Genomic DNA, 22,173 nt, shown 5'->3' with positions numbered 1-22,173 from the left:
ATCGAAGACCTTGTTAAACTTTCTGTTTTTGCGTAGTATAGTCATAGCCTAATTCGGTTGTTTTGGTTTGTATGTTTAAGTCAGAAATAAAAGCAAGGAACAATAACAACGCCAACATTTGACGTTTGTATGATCATGCTATGTTTGATGAAAACGTACCGTTTTGTCTGGATGATGAAAGCTTGTAATGTTATGATTCAGCCACGTGGAATCTGTCAAACAGGACTCCTTCTTTCTTCAATTCGATGTCTGCTTTCTTCAATTCGATGTTGCATGTCTTTCTACTCACACCTGTATATAACTGTAATTACTCCGTCGGAAATTGTTTGTCCTTTTCTCTCCAACCCGGCAACTACGTCCTCTCGTGATAACACATGTACCGTTTTGGCTCCACCTGCTTTACATTGTTGTTTTCTAGATCTTTTCGGCGACAACATAACGTTACTTGTATCCAGATAGATTGAGAACAGATAGATTTTGAAAGACGACGAATTGAAACAAGGAGGTTTGGCAATAACCTGATCGAAAGAATGAAGTAACAGGCGCAATGATGATTAGTGAAGGAATGGAGTATGATTGAAACAGCCCCAGCCACCAACCTTACAGTTGTAACGCCATCGCCATTAATCTTGGGAAATGCCGACGCGAACACAAAGACTTATATTTACTGTGTACCTACATTATGCACGTCAAACAAAAAAGACCGTTAAGAGCCTAAACTTTAGTGAGGGACGTCTTGACTTTTCCTATGTTTGCGTTGAGGGCAGTGCCTAACAGGAAATGAAACTTTCCACCTGCAGATTACAAAACACGGACAACAAAGTAACAAAGTTTATCATAATTCTAGTCTATGATTTTGCTTATCACTGGCGTTGTGATAAGCAATTCACGTCGTTGTAAAAGAGGGCGCGCATTTCATGAAACAAGGTGTATTGCCAACTCAACCATCTGTGTCTTAGCGTATGTTATAAGCGTTACTGTAAGACTATTTTAACGTTGCCTAGTCTGTCTTCTAAGTCTAGTGATCGTCAAACCATAACCACCATGTTATTACTACGTAAACCATAATAAGAATCTCCACACCTCGCGTGCTTGTTGAGAAGAGCGGGTGGGTTCATATATGAATATACCGGGTGACAGTACAACACATACTACTGTGAAAATAGGGGGGTTGGCTCACGGAATCCGGCCAAACCGTAACCAACAATTTCACACGATTTATGAATATTTACTCACCTTCCCCCTCAACAGTAGAGAGCTTGAGAAGTGTAAAATCCGCACTATGCTGTCTCTAGATCACTGGTGATAATTCAAACGATACAACTTGATTGTCCTTCCAACAAAGATAAAGTTTGTCCTGAGAAGTGATACTTTAAGAATAAGTCTGTTGGCTTCAATTGTCACTCACACCTCTCGCACCTGAGTACAATCAGTTGTTATCACTGGGTAATCACGTACTTCAGGTGTATCCTAGGTGTTACACCCTCACGGTGCCACGTAAAAGGTCACCAGGTAAAATTTACAGACTACGTGACAAAAGCGACCTCTTTTAAACGACAAGAGTACAACAGGCAGTGTACGTTGCATGGCGAGGGTGGCCGTGGGTACAGTAAAGGACACAATTCAATTTCTCTTACAGGTCTCAACTCTTCAAGGGTGAATATCTATGAATATCCTATTCTTAGCTTTTTCCGCAACTACCAGTTTGTGCCGTATTCAACCATCAAAACGAGTTTTGATCACTCAGTCCAGCGCTTTATCTGTTTGGCAGAAGGCCATAAAACGTCGCTGCATTAAAAGATCACACAAAGATATATCCTGCAGCGTATTACTGTGGAAACGTCTTATCAGCACATTGAGAAAAGTGAATCATGAGACCCACGAGGAGTGGTCCTTGCTAGATTTATCCTTTAATGTGATCATCTGATGACAGATAAAAGACAGCCAAATGCAGTAACAGATTCCTGACATGGCTAACATATTAAGCTCACACCGGCCAAAATTTGCCATGCCAAAAATTATGGCTTGTCTGAAGCGATATCTCGCGGCTCACGGCAGTATTGCAGTCACGACAAACGCTGGCTTGAAGTTGCCTAGTCACATGTTAGAGTCAGTCAGTCAGTCAAGGACATCGTAAATGTTGGGGTGATGTGATGTAAGATGGATAAATCACAATAGAAAGAAATATGTTTGCGTGTTGTCTTCTCATGCAGATAGGAACAAGGTGACAGTTAAAAGACCCCTAAAAATCCTTCTGGACATTTGTTAGTACGTCAGTACGTTATTCGCGTTCAATGACTTCACCTATTCTAACCAGTCAACCATGGCGCTGTCCTCAGGTGCCTTTGAATCCTGCATATTTACTTCACTCAGTGTGGAGTTTGGCTTGATTGCTTGTCTGCTTGCCTGCCTGCCTGTCTGCCTGCCTGCATACCTGTCTGTCTATCTGTCTGTCTGCCTGTCTGTCCGTCCATCTGTCTGTTTGTTCGTTTATTTGGCTGCCTGTTTGGCTGTTTATTTGTATTTCCACATTGCAATTTCTGCATGACTTGCCAAAGGAGGCCAAGTGATGTATTTTGATTGCCTTATATGTCAGATTGTGATAGTGAAACAGCGCTGTTTTCACATTTCCCTGGAATGAACTGGAGATGTGCTTCCTTATTTCTAAAAGAACAATTCATTCTTCTAAACATTTTCCTGCTAGTTTAATAGATCTCTTAGACTTAACTCTCGGCTAATTAATCTTACACCCTGTTTCAGGCATATAACGTCATGTAGTAGAAAAATTACAAGTTTCTTCACATGTTACATATCAGAAACGAAAGTGTGAACATATATGTCTATCAATCAAATTCGTGAATACATGTCGCATTCGTCTTTCTATCCACGGTTGATATACAATCCAGTCAACCGAAACGAAGGAAACCAGGGACGACGATAATGGGCATGATGACTGACGATGCCGTCAGGACAGAAGAGCCAAGAGATTTCCAAACACATGTAGGGGAATTCATCGAGAACTCACGGTAAAATTGCACTCATCATTCGTGCCCCTGCATTCGGTTCGGCTGCTTGTGTTTAATTTGCTCCCTGCAAAACTGAAATTACGGGGCGGGAGTTGAAGGGTCGTTGTTGGTTGGATTGATGTCAGTCGGAGAGGGGGGAGAGAGTAAAACCCAATACAGACAGGAAATTGCAAATGAAGAAGTCATTTTCCAATGCAGTTTAATGTTTGCCCTCCCATCCAGATGGAGATATTTTCCTGTCCGATTATTTGTATTAAAGGTGATGATGCAGTTGTTATTCAGGTCACGATCCTAGTGATTCCCAATCCAAACCCATGACAGATCATGACAGTGTATGTAGAGGGGACAAACTATACTATGCCCCCGGGCAAGGTATCAAGCTCTAGTATCAAGCCATCTCCTTCTCAGCTTCTTGTGATCATCACCATGATGGTTCCCTTGTGGCGGTTGTCATGGCGATATCAGGACCCATCGGTAATTCTTTGAACGTCGTTTCCGAGGGAAATCGTAAATCAAGTTACTCCCCAAACAAATCTAATATATTGAATGGAACTCGGAGAATAACTGAAGCGATGGGTTACTAATTGATTGTAACGACTGAAGAAGGTACTAGCGTCATTCAACGGGCGCCATTTTGAATATTGTTTTACTGACGACTTTCAAAACAGTATATGCCCTACTATTACTTGGGCACACGAATGGACGATTGACGGTTTTGACGGCTTTCTGATACATCAGCATAGTCCTATATATTTGACTTGTTATATATATGTGCCTCTAGCGTTTGTGGCACGTGGTGCAGTGAAGGGTTGATGTGTAGGAAAGATTTATAGTGAAGGCTCGTTTCTGTAATCCTCAAAGTCATCATAACGTCAGATTGTCGGCGCCGGCAATCAATGGGACGCGCTCTCCGGGACTTATTCATGCATTCTCGTTTCAACTGTCAATAAGAAGACAGAAATAGTGGAGGGAAATGTACATTTGCTTTCACTAATGCATTGCCACAGGGCGAACAAGTATCCTATACTATGAAGTGATTATAAGAAATGGATTGGTAACATAACGACGACCGAGACATATGTAACTATTGTATGTAACGTTACAAGTCTATTGATGCAAGGGACGTGTTCTTAAGGGGATAGAGGGGGTTGGGTTATTAAATCATTACGTGAGAATTTAGGCATATTTATTGACACAACAAAACGTAAAGTGACTTTCGTACGTTCAACTACAAACTACAAAATAGAAATACAAAATGAATCTTAAGATTCTACTTCCTAAACAATATAGCCTAACATACGTGAATCTATAATATTTTCATACAATCAGGTGGGGCTAAACGTGATTGTCATTATGTTATCTACTAACAACGCAATCTTTTATGCATTTACCTATTTTTGCATTGTGAGAGCTGTCAAATCTAAATATATATACATTCATATGTTTGTATTAGACAACATTGCTGAAATATTGATGGGGAGCAAGGGGTCAATGTCCTTCAATACAACCTGAGATACAGGTCTGGGAAGAGGGCTAAAAATAATACAAATTGAATTTGATTTTTATTTAGCTTCCCTTATTTCTGATATCTAATTTCACCCCATCATACATCATTGCTTGTTCGTTTTCAATTGCATTATATATCATACATTTGTCACTCTGAACTGTCTTTGATTTCCTTATCAAGATGTTTCAATTCCTTTGTCGTTTTCTTCACCATTCTCATTTGGGTGTGTAACATCCCCATGGGCCATATACTCAAGCTATCATGAAACATGGAGCACGCCCGAAACCAATATGTCTGGAGATCTGGATAACGCTGAGTTATTGCACAGTAACGACAAACTGTTGCCTCGCCGTGTTTCAGTGCAGCTCGAGTCTTCCATTTTCTCCTGCTATGAGGTATCATTCATACTCCGACGAGGTTACTGTTGTACGTGTACGTGTACGTGTACGTGTACGTGTACGTGTACGTGTACGTGTGTGTGTTCGCACCTACGACTCAAGATAATTTTGTTGGATTTGTGTCAGCTTTGTTATGCTGGTACTGAGGCCATAAACAACGGAATGGAGATTTGGGGCCACCTAGCATCTTTTTTTGTATGTATGAAAAATCTATCATGCTATATTGCACTAAACATCTGATAGCAGATCTGGAAACCTGTTCGAATGTCTGGTAAAATCGTTTTCTAGGTGAAGAGCCTGACATCTAGGACATGGTGTGAGCAGTAGCAACTGGTACTCACAATTACCGGGATATTGAAAAATCGATATCAACTACGTGTATGATTAAAGGAGTCCTAAAGTCCAGAGGGGGAAGTTATTTTCCAAAAGATGGTAATTTTAGGAAGTAGAAATGAATATTTTTACCAGTATACGATAAAGTACCCACTAGTCCCGTGCGCATCCAAAACGTTCAGTATTCTACCAAATTCCCCAGGTGACCCTCAGCCTATGTGTTTTTTACAATGTGCCTGACAATGCCTGACAAAAATTAGATTACAAAAAGAATGTCAGGGTGGTTAAGAAAAACCTTCTGGCTATGTGTTCTTTTATATCTTATTAACAATTGGCCTTCATATCGTGCTTAACCACCCTCATTTACATCGAAAATATCCACGTTTAAAAATGTATGTTTACGCATAGGGAATACACTGGTAGGGTCTGCAGGGGTTTAGTGAGTATCATATTGTTTTAAAAAACACATCTTGTAAAATTTACCACAAGCAGAATTTTGTAAAAAGTCGGTTGATTATGTATTGATTGATACATAATCTAGTGGAAAATAACACCGCCTTCTGGACTTTAGGAGTTTATGTCATACAAACCGCAATGGCCTGTGACACAAGGGTGGGTTCAATTCATATCAAAAATAGATATGACGTTGTACATTTCTACGAATGGACATGCAGACGATCCATGAAAACCAATAGCCTAGGTACTTCAACCAACTTACTAAACTGTATTTGTAGTTTTCGATGTTTGCAACCTATAAGATCAACAGGTTTCCACGAAAGTAGGAAACTGGCTTTACAGTATCAAAGATGAAAGTTGTTTGCCAAAGATGGGGCTGAAACATACCGTTAACGTTGAAATACAAGTTATATTTCATTCTAGGGAGGATACATCAGTTTTTGGTCTAAACCTACCATACCCACAACAAGTAACATGTCAGATTCCAAACTACAAGCCTAATTTTGATTTAAGCATTTTTCTTAATCTAGGGTATGGACAGATGTCTACTACTACTTTCGTGTACTGTAAAAGCGGAATGTTCGCGGTGGTTTTAAGTTCACGGTTAAAACAAGGGAGTAGGTAGGCAGAAGACAGAACATAAATTTACTTTCAAATTTTCCCGACAACAGTAGTAGGGGGCCATTAGGAGCAAATGTAAGGACAGAAAACATCCCAAGTCTTAATCTCTAGATACCGCTGCAGAGTAGTCTCCAAGCAGACCCACCGGTTGCGAAGACCGTATCCAACTGGCAGAGGGAGTTTTTATGGCAACCGAAGCCATAAAATGTTCTTTCTGCCAGTTTCATACGGTCTTCGCAACCTATAGATCTGCTTGGAGATTAGCTGCAGAGTGTCACGACTCGAGTTGATATGCGACACGAGTAATGGACATTTTACGGCCTCGCGACCCTGTGTGCATCTTCTAGGATTGGGAAGGGCGGAGAAGCATTGAACAACTTCTAAAAGCTGTTCACGTGAAATTGGCGAATCGAGCAGAGAAATCCGTCTATGACTGTACTACGATATGGATCGATGTTAAAATATGTAGTTGCTCGGGTGGTGTCATGAAAATATCATTAGGCGCTTCGAAATGTCAATTGGGTGAGAGGAGGTCCCAGAACAATTAAACATATGTGAGTCTTAGATTACGTTCTAATGATTCATCGATGGCCGGGTTTTTGCAGATAATTTACTTGACACAATCGAAACAAAACGACGTTTTTTTTCCGATTGCAAAGAATAGGATTGTTTTATCTTGTTCTAGGCGCTAGGCTTGTAGTCACCTCAATCGGGCTCAGAAATGTTACGACATATTATCATGTTTGATGAAAGTTAGACATCCCAGGTAGTAAGATACGCACGCCAAAAATAATTGCTCAAGCAACTGGATAAAGTTGTCAAAACTTTATCCAGTTGCTTGAGTAATTATTTTTGGCGTATGTTATCATGTTGTTTCGAAATTTTTATCTATGTCACACCATGTTACCTTCTAGCATACAGGTGGAGAAAAACAAAAACGTTTTTGACATAAGACTAGTGAATGTCCGACATTGTTAGGAACAAAGCGAGAAGCCATGGTGTTGAATAAAACTTCCGGATGTGCTTACGACATGTAAAATGATCGGAAAGTGACATTGACACTGACAAGGATCTTTAATATGAGAACAGAAAAAAAGCAGAATCGCCCAACGTTCTCGAGCCACAGTGCCAGTGGGCGTATGTGTAACGTTACTAGTAATGGCGGCAGTTTGGCTCGTTCATGATAACACGTATTGCAGAGGTTGGGTCAGGGAAGATTACCGCGTGATTGCATTTTGGTCCGGGATGACCTTTAATATCCGACCAGTACCCCTAACGGATTTGACACGAACGCCAAATGTGCCACGCAGGTCGGGGAACGCACAAGAATAACGTTCTTTCTTGTGGACAAAATTCTTCTAGAAGGCTTGTGCTGAGATTTTGACCTTACCCGTAACATGTATAGATGTATCTGTTTAGTATTTTTTTGTTGTTACCGGTACTTAACCCAGTGGGTATATATGTGTACAATAAAGGTCTTCAATCATTCATTCATTGGCACTATTGACCTGCGTCGTCAGATATGGAAGTGGTGAACATGCAGATCGAGGATCATGCACGGAATGTTTTTATTTATTTATTTGCTGGCAAGTCTTACAGTACACTTAACAGCCTCTCAGGCAACCTATGTGATTTTCGAGAGTCAACAATCATTGGGACAAATCATTTTCACAAATACATAAATAAAGTTACACATAGCAATATCATGATAAAGTTTATCCTTAGTAGATGACCATTGAAATTAGCCATACAACCCAGTTAAACATCGTTAAAGGTCCTTAGGATGCATGAGTAGATACATTACATAATCAAATCAGAATATAGTTTATGCGCAGATTTGGTTGGATGTCAGAGGTCAAGATTGTAGGTCAAAGATGTTACAAAGACCGCAATTTGTCTCACAACACAGAGGCTTGTTTTGCCAACAACAGCTATTAGGAACGGGTGGAAGTGTATAGAACCATGCCTAGAATTAAATGTTTCGAAAATGCTTATCCTTGCCTATTTCCGTAAAAACAGTAACATTTCTGCTCAGATTAGCTGTGATTTTCTGATACGTCCAGTATTGTATTGGGATTGTCCCCCAGCCCAAGCCGATATCCATAATCAGCTTCTTCCAAACAAATCTCCAAATTTCGTTTCCTACCGGCCTCCATTTACCCCGGTCACTTTATACCAATTAACCCAAGCCATCCATAAAGAGTACATCAAAATATAACCCAATTAAAACGTCAGGGGGCTATCCAAGAATAGTGTTTTTTTCACTCTCGTAAAATTTCTATCGCGCTATGTGGTACGATTTTAGATTTTCCAAATCTTATAGTATTAACTCTAATGTTTACCCATTACCAAAAGGGGGAAACAAGAAAAGAAAGGCTCGCACATCACAATAAGTCTTACCACGACTAACAATTTATGGGCACCACCAAGAATATGTTACTAAGCTATCATTAAATCGGCTATTTTCCCCCTAGAGAGTTCTTCTTAGAATTACACGACGGAAATAACATCATTTGGGTATTGCTATAGAGATGATATCTACGAATCGCTTTTAGTATCCCCTGAACACGGAAGCTTACTCTTAACATAGTAACATGTATGTACTACCATAATTCCACCAAGGTATATAATTCCGCCATCCTGAAAAGATATGTCCAAACACATCTCCAACCCAACGTCCCCCAGTACATTGCACTCCTATCCTGTATATCTTAACTGTGAATTCTCTCAAACCCACTGTTTTTAAAAGTGACGGATTTATGTAACCCGGTGGATTAATGTTAATGGAGGTTAAGACTTTTGTGTACTACATCAAGGCTTTATTGCATGCAGCAGAGATATCCTTCCCATTCAGGCCTGCTGTCACCGAAAATGAAATATCTGTAATTTTCAATGGACGAGGAAGGAAATAATGGCTTTTATTTACAGACGCTCCATTGATTCTGAACAGCATCTTCCCTTGTTTTTCAGTGACTCTCACAGAGATCCTGCTGTAATTGACAGCTTTATGACAGTCACTACTGATGACTCACCGGATCACGTGACCAGGGTCAAGGCCTGAAGGACGTACCATCCAGGGACTGACCATTATAGAAGGAAAATAGGTAGTTCAAGGATTGAAAACTGCCGAAATACCTTTCTGGGGTTCGCTGCGGAATTGATAGATTGATAGATAATTGTATTTTGGAGGGGGTACATGGAATCGATGCTAATGAGACCACATGCAGACGTTTCTTTGCAATATCGAAGCAGCCTCTCCCTGTGAAATAATGGTCCATCCCGTTGCCTGAGTCACGCGCGTCTCCAAGGCGCTGCCCCGAGTCGCTAAGGATGCTTTGAACATCCTCCGACCTGCCGTTTGGTTAGATTGGCGCTGAACGGGCACACAGGGACTGTTTACCGAAGACAGGGCGGGCCGGGTCTGTCAGTGTCAGACGAGCGGATACCGTCCTGTCGCCATGGCAGCCGGGTGGGCGGGAAATTAAATCATATACGTCTTCAATCATACGGCGGGCGCACAGGAAGTGAGCGGTTGTTGTGGACGTGGCGATATCATAAGCGTTATGTCAATCATGGCAACAATGTGGTAGTAGTGAACCTAAAATACTAGTAGTCCCTACCTATACATATGACACAAAATACGAAATATAATTTTGAAATTGCCAGATCATATGTACTGATGAAGCCCGTTTATGACCCTTAAATCTGAATATCAAACAATGACGCAATAACCTGCGGTGGGTGAAAGTAAATATTTGCGGAAGTGAAAGTCCGTGAGTCGACCTTTGTATCAGCAACAATGACCCCTTTAAAACATCTGTCTCCCTCAACCGTGCCGTGTGGTATTGATTATACACTATGATACAATCAAGTCTTATCTCATGAACATAACTACAAAAATCGAATCAAGGAACATAGCGTATACGTAGCTGCCACCTCCCAACTCCCCTCCCCTCCCTCCCAATGATATGATATGTCGGTACATTCCGTCACACAGATCATTATGTGATTTCCCGATGCTACCGTGCAATATAAAACCGCCGTGTCTGTCAACCTACCTTGTAATCGCACGCGAATTCTGGATCCTGAATCTCAGTAATATAAACTCCATGAGTCGTTGTCATGATCGCGAGACGTCGACGTCGTACTGTATGTAGTGTCCACGCTAGCGCCTCGCCATGACTTCTAATACAATCCGCGCGCACGTCTTGCGCCGAATAATGTATGAAGCACCGACAGCTCTCTGGAAGGATGCCACGAACTCTGAACCGCCTGGAGAGGCAATCAGGGAGGTGTGGGCTCGGTGTGTCCGGCAGAGTTAGTTCCAGCTAGTTAGCGGGGTTTGACTTTCATTAGGATCACCGCAGCGGAAGTAAAATGTGAGCGGGTCATGCCAGACTGACTGCGATTCTGTGTACAGATGGGTAATTTAATAGTCTTCATTTATTCACGGAAAATTGTCCGATCTAGCGCTCACCCACTTTGTCTTGTATATAAAGTATTGCATGGAAAACAACACCCTTTGTCTATTACAAGCCGGTGGATCAATATCGATAGAAACAATATGCAAAGTTCTGCGGTTGTTAAGACCTATTGTGTTGTGTGTATCATTTGTTGTATATACATTAAGGGGTTCAGCTTGTCATTGAGAGTCGTTAAGAGTACAGCATACAGGGTGTAGAGTTGGTTTCATGTCGCAAAAGAAGAATCTTGTCATAATCTATATATCTGTAGATCCTAGTCCAATCAATTAGTAACGATCTATAACACAAAGCATTACGTGTCACATGACATTACATAACGCTATGTACCATATGCATAATGAATGATCTATAACATATAGCAGAGATTAATACTCCATGTATAACAAGCCTTGTAAATAAAGGCCCTAGATAAGAATAAGTACGTAAATGCGTCATGTTGACAGCTTTGTATTTGAACCTCATATATTGTTTTGATGCACAGTCTCTATATACTAACGTACAATAAATCTCAAAATCTATTAAGGGAGGTCACAGAGACGCGTTTTCTCCCTGTCCCTGTATATGGTTGGCTAATTGCTGTACATAAATCGTTGGAACACTAGTACGCGGAGCCACAGGACAAACCATTACATAGACATAGTGGGAGATTGACTTCGCTCGATACAACAGGAACTGTACAGGAACTGATTGCTCCGTGTCTGTGTTGTCGTTTGTTACAGCAGGGTGTTACTATTTACCGCAGGAAGTCTGAACCACATGTTGGCAATCAGGCCAAGACAACTGGGTCGACAAACTGGCCCACAAAAATGTTTCTGACTGTGGGAAAGCAAACGGTGATAGCCTAGTGACCGGTCGCTTAATCTCCAAGCAGATCTATAGGTTGCCGTAGAAAACTGGCAGTACTTACGTTTTGCAACCCAAGATTGCATTACAAGCTCCTTCTTCCAGTTGGATACGGTCTATGCAATCTATTGGGTCTGGTTGGAGACTACGGTCGCTTACATCGGGGTTCTTCGGAGCAGTAAGGTAACGACAACCCGACCTGGCTCACCGATTAGACTAACACATACACACACATATGTATTATCACATATGTATTATAGGTCACCAGACATTTTCAATGATAATCCTCGATTTCGATTGAGTTTCAGAATGTCTGCCTTAAAACTACAGGCTACGCCCTTGGCATGGCGTTACACCGCAAAATACAGCGGACGTGTTCTTTAGCCATTGAATTACTTTTCATTCTGTCAAATCTATTTTACAGAGATGCCATCGCCTCATTACCTCACTCCTTTGTACATAAAGCTATGGTTCTCAAGATTCAAATAGAATCAATACAAATGTCGTGCCCTCGGGGAACATTTGGTGACTGATCATGATGACCTCACATAGTTCTATCAATAGTAGATACTGCATGTCAGCAATGTAGGTCATGCAGTGCTCTTCACAGATGGGACACACACGCACAAAAAGAACAACATATTCATTGAAAGATTCAGTACTTGAGAATTTCTTACAAAACAATTACTAGTCTAGTATCCCCTTTTCAGACGTAATTTTAGACTGTCGTAATAAATTTCTCAACTTCAAAACTATTATCGGGGATCCTAGAATTTGGTCGCATCTACCCTTTATCGATTAAGATATCTTTATTACAGGTATCCGTGAAACATATGAAACGTATCAAGTAGCAGTCAGATAAAACATATTCAATATTCAGAGACCAGCACACATGAACTTCAGTTGATGTCTATTTTATATCTATAAGGATGTGGTGCAAAAAGACGGGCTCGTCCGGGAGTCGAACCCGGGACCTCTCGCATCTTAGATGGTTTGCCACCCTCCCTAAGCGAGAATCATGCCACTAGACCAACGAGCCCTGCACGCTCTGCTCCTGCTGTTCCCCTTTCCTTATACCAGCCCGGTTGTCACCTTAGCTGAACCCTGCCAGCCTCACGTGCGGACCAGATGCTTGGAGGAGACCGCAAGTGACTATCTTCTGCAGTTCTTTCCCATTCTGACAGGAGGCAATGCACTGGGGATGTGTCAGCTTAGATATTTCATTAGCATATCTAAAACATGGTGTACTTTCTAACTTGGCCCTACATATACCCAAGGAGGTTTCTCGGTACATCTCGGCGATTTGTTTAAGACGAGGAAGCACCTTAGCAGAGCTATAGAGGGTAGCGGCTTCATCGACGCCGGCAGTTTTTAGCATAAACATGTACACTAGGAACTTTAGAAGGTACTCGATACATCAAAGACATAAAATCAATGACAGACCAATGATGGTTTTTACAGCAAGACAAAGAAGAAAATGTCAGCGGATAAGAAATCATGATGAACAAAGTCCGGATCACAAACGCTGGTGTGGAGTTTTAGCAGAGTTGAAATGATTTATTTTTTTCTAGCAGTTACAAAGAAAAAGTCGCACGGGACTTGTTGATCGATCATTGAGGTCAGTTTGACATCTACATCAGTGAAACCGCAGCTAGCGAGCGTTTCTCGCAATAAATCTGCGTTAAACGTAGCTGAGAAATTCTCTTTTCCCGCGATGGGGTTGTTTTTGAAGTCTCCAGAGATGATCAGGCCGCCGCCGTGTTTGAGGAGTGACGTCATGTTCTTCACGGCTGCGCAGTACTGGTCTGACGTCGCGCAGGCGAACTCCACGTGGAAAAAGGACCCGACGATATCGAAAGGGTCAACCCTGAAATGAAATGGAAAGGACAATTGGTAGCATTATAATGTAGTGAGTCTTTTCATGTTCGTTTCACATCTTCATCCAGCTGTCATTGGCTATTAAATTCTGTAAGACAGCTACACATGATTATTAATTGATATAGCTCTAAATACTCTGCCTCGCTGACGGCACAGGCTTTGAGCTTTAGTACCATGAATTATGTAGAAATTTTCAAACCTTGAAGACAGCGGACTGCTCTGGGTGACGTCACAGGGTATCACGGCTTTGACGGCAGCACGCACACGTGACGCAATGTCATCTGGCGTATAGCTAAAACAGGTTGCATATTTAGCGTATTAAGCCCTAGATTCAAGGTCTGTAGTGATGATAAGACATTCGAGACCAAGATGTTAATTTATTTATTCACCAAGATGTTGAAGTTTCAAGTTTCCACGATAGAGGTGTGCGAGTACACATATTTGATTTACCACGTTTTAAACTTTCTTGGTCGTGTCTATTTTTTCAAGCAAAAAGGATTAGTGTGAATATGTGATACATTAACATTTGGTCGATATCGACTCGAGCTTGGAGAAAGAGCTATCATTACACGCAATAAAACGTAGCCTTCTACTGTATTTGGCATGATTTGAATTGAAGTACTAGTCCTTAATCTGAATGCGTAGAAAGAGTCATTAACACCTGTTCCCTTCCAATTTGCTGGCGTACTGCAGGTATGGGGTCCAGTCAAACACGTCCGGGTCGCCATCCAGCCACTTCTGAAGCTCGTCTCGGTTAACCTGAAACGTGCAGGAAACATTGTTGTTGTCATTGTATTTTCTATGCCAGACACCATTCTTAATTTATGGTCTTATTAGAACACCTTTAGCATTATTCCAATGTTCTAGTTTTACTGTAGGAGAAAACACTCTAATACCCCTCCTAAACAAACAAACAAACAAACAAACAAACACAAACAAATAAAGTTCACGATTCACGAACCTGTGAGGAGTCCGAACACGTGATCTCGGGAAAGTACTTGCTGGCGCTGAGGAGACTCATGATAGACGGCCCCGTACCGAGGTCCAGTAGCCGACTGCCCTGGAACATACCTGTGTCACAGGTAGTAACACATCTCTATGTCAGGATAGGGTGTCTCTCGCTATAAAGCGTGTAGACTCCAATGTTATGGCTTGTTCTATACAGGCGAAAGACCGGGGCTCAAATCCACTATGCACACACTTATCTTTTTTTCGTATTGTCTGATTATTCGGATGTATAGTGCACGTCTAAGTAACTTTACACTGATAACAGATATATGGACTGGTTGATTCAAGTCGGGGAGGAGCTGTAGCGTTACAACGTCAATGTTACGATATATGATATAACCTAGCCAGGGTGCCATCCCAGTTATGGTTTACCGGGGATTGCATCGGAGCCCCGGGAAACTAATTAGGAAGGTATACGTACTCAGGCTAGTACAGCCCCCTCCAACAATGAACGAAATCGGATCCGAATATTACAGTCCACTGAAAGACGACATTTGATATTCCTTCTTTTCTCAATCCCAACCACAGAACCGGTGATCGGTTCTCAACCAGGACCATTTCTACCATTAGAGCAACGCGGTGCCACAAATACAGACTTTCAAAATCAACCTACGTCGTCATTTCAACTTGTAGCTTTAATACATTCTTAGCAATCTGCCAACCGTAACATTAGCAGTGTTAACTCTACGCAGTGGTAACGTTACCTGATTGGAAAGTTTCATGAAGATGTTTCATCACGAAGACTTGGAAACAGTCCCTGTCGTCTGTCCCGTCGAAGTTGCCAAAAAACATATTCAGCATCTTCCTGGCTTCGGACATTTCCCCTCCTGGTTCGGACGGCTTCGTCTTTGGGTCCGCCATTTTGACTGACCTTCAAGTTGTCGTCTTTCATAACAACAATGGGGTTAGACGAGGTCGTCTCACCTGCAGTCACGTGTTCTCACGTCAAAGGTGACCTGTTTCATGTTTCAATTGTATTTTTTGTGTGCTTCGCTATTTAACCATGTAATTTTATAATGTTAATTTTGTATGGTGAAATCACGAAAAGTGACCTACTTCCGGTAGCAACCACAGGCTATCATTGCAAAACAAGAACCCAAACTTTGTAAGCATTCATTTTGTAGCTATTTTATGTTAGACTCTACCAGTCTCCCCCGGTCGCTGGGAAAATAGTAGAAATTGGCCAAATAGAGTCAAATGTTTGAAGGGAGTCGGCTACGGAGAGAGGGTCAAATTCGCAACCGAGTTTGCGAATTTGACCCTCTCTCCGTAGCCGACTCCCTTCAAACATTTGACTCTATTTGGCCATTTTCTACTATTTTCCCAGCGACCGGGGGAGACTGGTAGAGTCTAATTTTATGTATCTATATGTTGCATAAATTTCAAGCAGAAAATATCTTACGACTCGAGACGTTTTTGCGTCTCAAAGTTAGGCAATAATCAAAGTTTTTGTAGCCTTAAAACATCGTATTGTTTTGAGGATGCCCAAGTACTCAAGAATTTTTGTACATCAGCATCACACCGTTTTTCTAGAAGTTTAAGCATTGGTCTAAATTGATCCTTTCTAGTTTTCTGCTACATTAAAGCATTTGGCAGTGAGCGTGCTCTAAACTTTGCCAATTTTCATGTTGTCACCATACAAAAATCGGTCAAAATGGCCCCAAAACTTGATTGGGCTGTTGCCATGGTAACGATGGGTGTTGAGCGGAAAGGAAGCTATTTTCAGGGGTTGTGGACCAAGTACTATCTCCATGCAAAATATAATCCAAATCGATTTTTTTGACCATGAGCACTATTGTCTGATCCTTACAGACATTGGCTCTTAAATACGAATCGTTCACCTAAATTACGTAAGTGCACGGATATGTTTATCTTAAGATAAGGCCTGTATTGTCCGTCCCGAAAGTCACATCCATTCATTTCTGTGTCTACTGTATGTATTCTACATACTGATAGCAAAAGTACACACGAGTATTGGCGTTGTGAATAACTTATTGTGAAAACTGTTGTCCACTGATAGTAAATGATTGATTATCATCATTACATTGGAGTTAACAGGACATTTGAAATTCTATTCGGACACAATCGGACGTTATTAAAGCACATATCATAGATATCATTGCGAACGGCCGAGGCTGTTTTGTTATCGTTTTGCAGTTTGTCCACACGTCGTCATGTGACGCTTTAGATATCCCTTCGTTTCACTTTAATCCACATTATTATCTTCGCCGAGGAACTCGGAGAAGATTATGTTTTCGGTTGAGCCGGCTGTTGGGTGGGTCTGTATGTATGTCAGGAGCATAAGTCAAGAAACCTTTGATGAATCCTTATGATTTTTGGTAGGTGTGTAGTGGTTGTGCAAAGGCAGGTCACCTTCGAAAATGGTTTACCTTGCGTTTTTCATCAGTACTGCAGCAGACTTTGCATTTTTGTGTGTTTGTATGTAGGCCAAAAAAGTGACGGAAACGTCAATGGATCTTCATGATTTTTTGTAGGTGTGTAGATGTTACGGGAACGGAGGTTAAGGCCAAAAATGATTGCCCTGGCATTTTCCGTTGGTACTGTAGCGGGTTTTGTGTGTGTGTGTATGCGGACAACATAACTCGAGAAGCTGTTGAGGGTTCTGCATGATATTTGGTGGATGGGTAGGGTGAAAGGAAGGCCAAGTTCGATAATGGGCCTTCTATCGGGTATCTAAGGTACTGCAGCGGAGCTTCAAAATTTGAGGGCATATTTTCTGAAAGTGCTATGGTCATGTTTTTTGTGTGGTAGATAGTTCATGCCAAAGGAAGGAAGTTGTGTAAGTTTGGGCCCTCTAGCGGCTTGTTTGGAACTGCAGTGGGTGTTTTGTTTTGACCTTCAGACATGAATACATTGAGAAGGGGTCGACAGATCGTCGTGATGTTTGGTATGTAGAGAGCTCAGATGGTGCTTTACAGATTCAAAGACTAATTATGCAAATCAGGAGCTAATTGGCATAATTAGTAAGGGAAGTTTGTAAACCCGCTGCATTTCATAATAATAAGACTCTCAAACATGTGTGTGACAGTATCCCCTCTCCAAGCAGAGGTGTGGGTCCGGCTGGTTTTTAACGTGTTCAATTTAGGAATTTTTGTCCAACACACGGTTGGCAACATAACAAAAAGGGGACAAAATAGAAAGCCTGACAAAAACACCTAAAAACACGTAAAAAAAACAGCCGGGCTCACTCCTCTGCTCGGAAAATACACTGCACCAAAACTGCACCACGTGCATTGCTAGGTCACATGTACTATGTCTTTCAAAATGTGCATGATATGGAATAAAGATTTATTCTATTCATATATATTGACTGTACCATTTCATCATCACTTTCAACTTACAACATTGCAATATCAAACCTTTGTGGCCCATATAATATCAACATACTCGCATTTTTTTCATGACCTGTTATAACATATATCAGCACACTAGATACATATACTATTTCCTGTACCACTAAATGATTTTCAGCCCTATCTAGGCTGGACTTATTTCTCCACCCCCACCCCACCCCTTATAACTTCCAAACGGTATGGTGTATGATCACATTTGCTGGGGGTGATAAGCATGTAAATGATAATCACTCTCCATAATAAGCCCTGATTATTTGGCGAAGATAATGTGTTCGTGGAACTCTAGTTTTACCTGGCCTGCCTTGCACATTTGCACCGAGAGCTTATATACGAATGGAAATCCAAATAAATATTTTGTACACATAAACATATAGTAATCTTCGATTGAACGAAATGATACAGCTGTATAACCCTTTTTGAGTTTGTTGGTCCCAGATCTACAGGAAACGTACCTTAGTACCGGCATAGACCAGCTTATTGTACCTCATTAATTTTGTCCCGATAAGATGTATTTGGAACAACATCGATATCAAGGAGTCAAATCTAAAGAATGCTTTAGAAATATCACGTGGAAAAACGTTCTCGCAGTTGACACTAGTTGATTGTGAGCTGACTTCCCGTTGATCGGCAACGCGTTCGGTAATGCACGAATCTGAAAATAAAATAAGAAAATGTACTTACGAAAACATATCCTGTCTTCAAATCTATTCTTCATCCCATGATTGTTTCAGGCAAATTGTTCTCACACCAAAAGCCAGAGAAAGTGTGCAATCTTCTGTCAAGTGCCCACGTGATTAATACGTTTTCATAGTTATTCATCACATGTTTGTTAAGGCAAATTTAAGGCGACTCATATGCCTGTAGTATGCAGAACAAGAACCTTACATTATATTTTTCTGGACCTTGATTCAAACCTTACTTAATATTCAACCACATTTTTTGATTTGACCAAGGCCTGCGCACATGCATAAAATCATGAAAATATTTTGTTTGATCCTGTTGACAGACAGACCAACTAAAGTAACCCCGCAACACTCACCCCAGTACGGGAGCGGTGATGGCGAAGTTGATCGCCGGGTTGATGAGGAAGCCGAAGCCGGGAAACCAGTGCAGAGTGGCCCGGTAGACGGGAAGGAACACCAGCGACTGGGTCAGCTTGCTGATGGCTTCAAAACAGTACAGGAGCGCGAACACAGTACCTGAAAACACACAACTGGCATGAAAACAGCGACAGAAAGAAATGAAATAAGACCTGTTCCTTCTTTCTATATTTTCAAACGTTGACATACACTAGGAAGAGATAAACTAAAATCATATTAGATAAAACAGGGATTCATCAATAGAATGTGGTGTTTGGGATCCAGAAAAGTGAGGATGAACAGCATACGGAAGATCTTAGAAACGTAGACGTACCTTGTCGATCCTGTGGGACAAGTTTAGACATGCCAGAACTGATGACAGAACGCTGCATTAGGCCGAACATTCGGACACAGGGGACTGTAGGAAACGGAACAGAGAAAAGTAAGTTACGAGTAGCCACACTGTTATCTACAATATGAACCCAGCCAACCAACCAACCAACCAACCAACCAACCAACCAACCAACCAACCAACCAACCAACCATCTAAACACACTATCTGATTCGACAGGTTGGAAAAGAAGAAGAGTATACGTACTTACCGATGAAAGGAACCATGTCCCTGTGCGGAAGGTAAGCAGACACAGCCATGAGTATGTTTGCCAGGACGTCTGACAGAACGCCTATCTGTGCGATCCACAGGTCATCCATGACGCTTCCGAACAGACGGATTCCCACTGCACTCATCATGTGTTCTCCAAGGTACATGGCAGCAAAGAGAACACCAATCTTTGTAGGGTCCCAACAAAAAGGTGAGTCCATTAAGTAGAGATTGACTATCTCAGAGAAAGCCCCATCAGCAAAATGCGAGGAAATGTAGGCAACGTAATAGCAACCTAAGAGGCCCCAGTTGATGTCGGAATTTTTGGCCGAGCTGCATGCTCGTCCGAAAGCGCCGAAATACGAACACGAAAACAGTTTTTTCTTCGACCCTGGCAAAGACTCGGGAAGAAGTAGTACGTACAGAAAGATGAAGGTAAACAGTCCTAATGGAATCCACATCGATGTGGTAAAGGATCTTTGCCATTGAATCCAGAGACCCGACGTTACAAACCCAAGTCCAGTGCCGATACCTTCAAAGGCACTGAGTACAGCCAGGCGAAATGTAAGTTTGGAGCGGGGTGTTACATCGGCTAAGTAAGCTTTGATTCCAACGAATGGAGTGTAAAAGTAGCCAAACAGACCAACGAAAGGGATGCCAATTATGACAAATTCAAAAGAGAACTTAAACCCCATTAGTAGCAGGTATATGGTGGCTTGTATGATGCATCCAAAAATTGCAGGCAGAATAGCGACCTTTCTCCTTTGGCTTAAATCGCTCCAAACCCCAAAGAAGATGGCAGAGAAGCACACTGGTATATACAAGGCAATGTTGTGGTACAGAAGCTGCTGTGAAGCGAGGGCCTGGGCCGTCTGCTGAGCCATGTACCCTGGATCAGACATGTTTAAGAAACACTTGGAGGAATTGCTGTCCCAGACAAAAGTGATGTTATTCTTTTCACATTGTTCGTAGTACAGAAACTCTTTCAAAATGGGATTCTGTAGACCGATGGCGACAAGAAAGAACGTCGGGATGGGTTCTATCGGTAAGCGGCATGTTGAAGAAGGAGTGTCGTCTGTGGTCCTTTTGTTGTCACCCAGGAGAGGTTGAGACTCTGATGCTCCGCCATCATCACTTTTATTGGCGTCTTTGGTCATTTTCTTCCATAGGTCACCATGCGTACGTCCTTATCTGAATGTCATTTCTAAGTAAGCAAACTGTAAGGTTTAGAATATTGTTAAAGCTCGTTATGCAGTCAATTGCAATGTACTTTCGTTGTCAGCAGGGCTAGCCCTTTGTAATAGCCTCAGGCTAGTTGGGCAGCCCTGGCTGTGTGTCAGCCAAACCAATAAATAAATAAAGGAACAAATAGATGGAAATGCTTGTCTGATGATGATTGAGGACTGAAATTACGGTCAAACAATGACTGCTGACACACATTTCCAAAGACTAAGTTTTGTACTTTTCAATTACGACTTAGTCCTTTGAGAACTGTCTTTAGGCTTCTGAAAAAGCCCCCCTCTCACTGGACCCGCGGCACGCTGGCGGCGTCGCTGGGGCCGATCGAATTGACTGATCACTCAACGAATTTTATCGAGAGAAAAAAAATCTTGTTAAGCATTATGTGTTTTGTTTCCGCTTACCCTGATTTGACACCAGAACTTCGAAACATCCTGAGGTCCGCCCACGTCGACAACTTAACTGGTTACAAATGACAAATCTGTCTAGCCTAGCCTGTTGACGGAGAGGAACAGCAGTTGTCGACACAAGCGGACCTCAGGATGATAGTCAACAAATATTCAGCATCAGACCTATCTATGGTCAACTTTCCTTTCTATCTATCCTCCATTTAAGCAACAACGACAAAAATTAGCACATACTTCTATTCCTGCTTGTTTGAGAGGAACAGTTGTCGATACTGGCGGCCCTCAGAATGCTTCAGCGACCTCGTCCTTGTTCAGTGGTGCAAGGAAATTATATAGTCCTTTATCTTTAGCCTCCTTCACAGACTTCCTTTAACGGCGGTGTATACACTGTATATTGGTGGTGGGAGTGTGTGTGTGCGCGATTTCTTTCACGGGCCAAGGTTCTCTATTATAAATGCCGGCAAGCCGCGTCGGCTACACAACTCCCTTGGCAGCGAAAGTCCCTTACAGGCATTAGAGAACCTTGGCCCGTAGAAGAAATCGCGTCTCCCCCTACCAATATGATAACTTTTTTGCAACTTCATGCCCGAAGGTTAATTGCAGACAAACAAGTACATGGAAATACATGGAAATCGACATAGTTTTCTAGTCTACTGTGAAAGCTCTATGTTAACTAAGGTTGACTATGGTTTAGGTTTGACTTCTTTTTTGAAGGCAGTGAATATATACGCCGCCGTTATAGGAAGTCTGCGAAGGAGGCTATTTATCTTGGCCAATCAGAGCCGTGCATTCACCACGACAACATACTTTACCCTGAAAAATTAAAAACCTGTTTTGCAACCTCACCCCGCCCACAAAGGTCGGAGGTCATATGACGTACGGAGGGCAGACAAGTAGCTAGTCCTGATTGCATCAGACC

General features: G+C 41.8%; 3 protein-coding genes, 1 long non-coding RNA gene and 1 other non-coding gene across 31 annotated transcripts in view; 1 reads left to right on the top strand and 4 right to left on the bottom strand.

Annotated features, from left to right (window-relative positions):
- Positions 1–10,511, bottom strand: part of LOC136426633 (microtubule-actin cross-linking factor 1-like) — a 172,450-nt gene extending 161,939 nt beyond the window's left edge. For 21 of the 22 annotated variants that reach the window (XM_066415311.1, XM_066415328.1, XM_066415316.1 and 18 more), the window contains exon 1: positions 10,400–10,511. In XM_066415311.1, the coding sequence (XP_066271408.1) occupies positions 10,400–10,452 (53 nt within the window). In that variant the 5' untranslated portion in view covers positions 10,453–10,511. The remainder of the gene's footprint in view (positions 1–10,399) is intronic. The other variant, XM_066415343.1, reaches the window with a different exon arrangement.
- The window catches only part of LOC136426675 (uncharacterized), a 46,922-nt gene extending 35,410 nt beyond the window's left edge, over positions 1–11,512 (top strand). Inside the window, exon 3 of the long non-coding RNA XR_010754316.1 lies at positions 9,312–11,512. This is a non-coding gene — a long non-coding RNA (uncharacterized lncRNA). The remainder of the gene's footprint in view (positions 1–9,311) is intronic.
- Positions 11,513–12,614: 1,102 nt separating this feature from the next.
- On the bottom strand, positions 12,615–12,707 carry Trnap-agg (transfer RNA proline (anticodon AGG)). Its single transcript has 2 exons — positions 12,672–12,707; positions 12,615–12,650 (listed from the first exon to the last, which is right to left on the bottom strand). It is a non-coding gene; the product is annotated as a tRNA-Pro (tRNA).
- A 497-nt stretch (positions 12,708–13,204) lies between these two features.
- LOC136426668 (indolethylamine N-methyltransferase-like) lies at positions 13,205–15,638 on the bottom strand. The gene is made up of 5 exons (XM_066415431.1): positions 15,259–15,638; positions 14,508–14,617; positions 14,208–14,305; positions 13,746–13,838; positions 13,205–13,535 (listed from the first exon to the last, which is right to left on the bottom strand). The coding sequence occupies exons 1-5, from the start codon at positions 15,413–15,415 to the stop codon at positions 13,226–13,228; spliced, it is 768 nt and encodes a 255-aa protein (XP_066271528.1). The 5' UTR covers positions 15,416–15,638; the 3' UTR covers positions 13,205–13,225.
- A 2,190-nt stretch (positions 15,639–17,828) lies between these two features.
- On the bottom strand, positions 17,829–22,049 carry LOC136426654 (lysosomal proton-coupled steroid conjugate and bile acid symporter SLC46A3-like). 6 transcript variants are annotated; one of them, XM_066415375.1, is made up of 5 exons: positions 21,489–22,049; positions 19,610–20,825; positions 19,342–19,425; positions 18,968–19,127; positions 17,829–18,580 (listed from the first exon to the last, which is right to left on the bottom strand). In XM_066415375.1, exons 2-5 carry the CDS (start codon positions 20,763–20,765, stop codon positions 18,523–18,525), a joined length of 1,458 nt encoding a protein of 485 aa, XP_066271472.1. In that variant the 5' UTR covers positions 20,766–20,825; positions 21,489–22,049; the 3' UTR covers positions 17,829–18,522. The 6 variants fall into 6 exon arrangements, with proteins under 6 accessions (XP_066271472.1, XP_066271474.1, XP_066271473.1 ...); XM_066415377.1 differs by having other exon boundaries at positions 19,610–20,812; XM_066415376.1 differs by having other exon boundaries at positions 19,610–20,799.
- Between the last annotated feature and the right edge of the window lie 124 nt (positions 22,050–22,173).

The sequence above is a fragment of the Branchiostoma lanceolatum genome, chromosome 2 (assembly GCF_035083965.1).
Source record: "Branchiostoma lanceolatum isolate klBraLanc5 chromosome 2, klBraLanc5.hap2, whole genome shotgun sequence".
In the NCBI taxonomy this organism is placed as follows: domain Eukaryota; kingdom Metazoa; phylum Chordata; class Leptocardii; order Amphioxiformes; family Branchiostomatidae; genus Branchiostoma; species Branchiostoma lanceolatum.
Note: the sequence above shows the minus strand (reverse complement) of the source record. Positions and strands in the feature narration are given on the sequence as shown.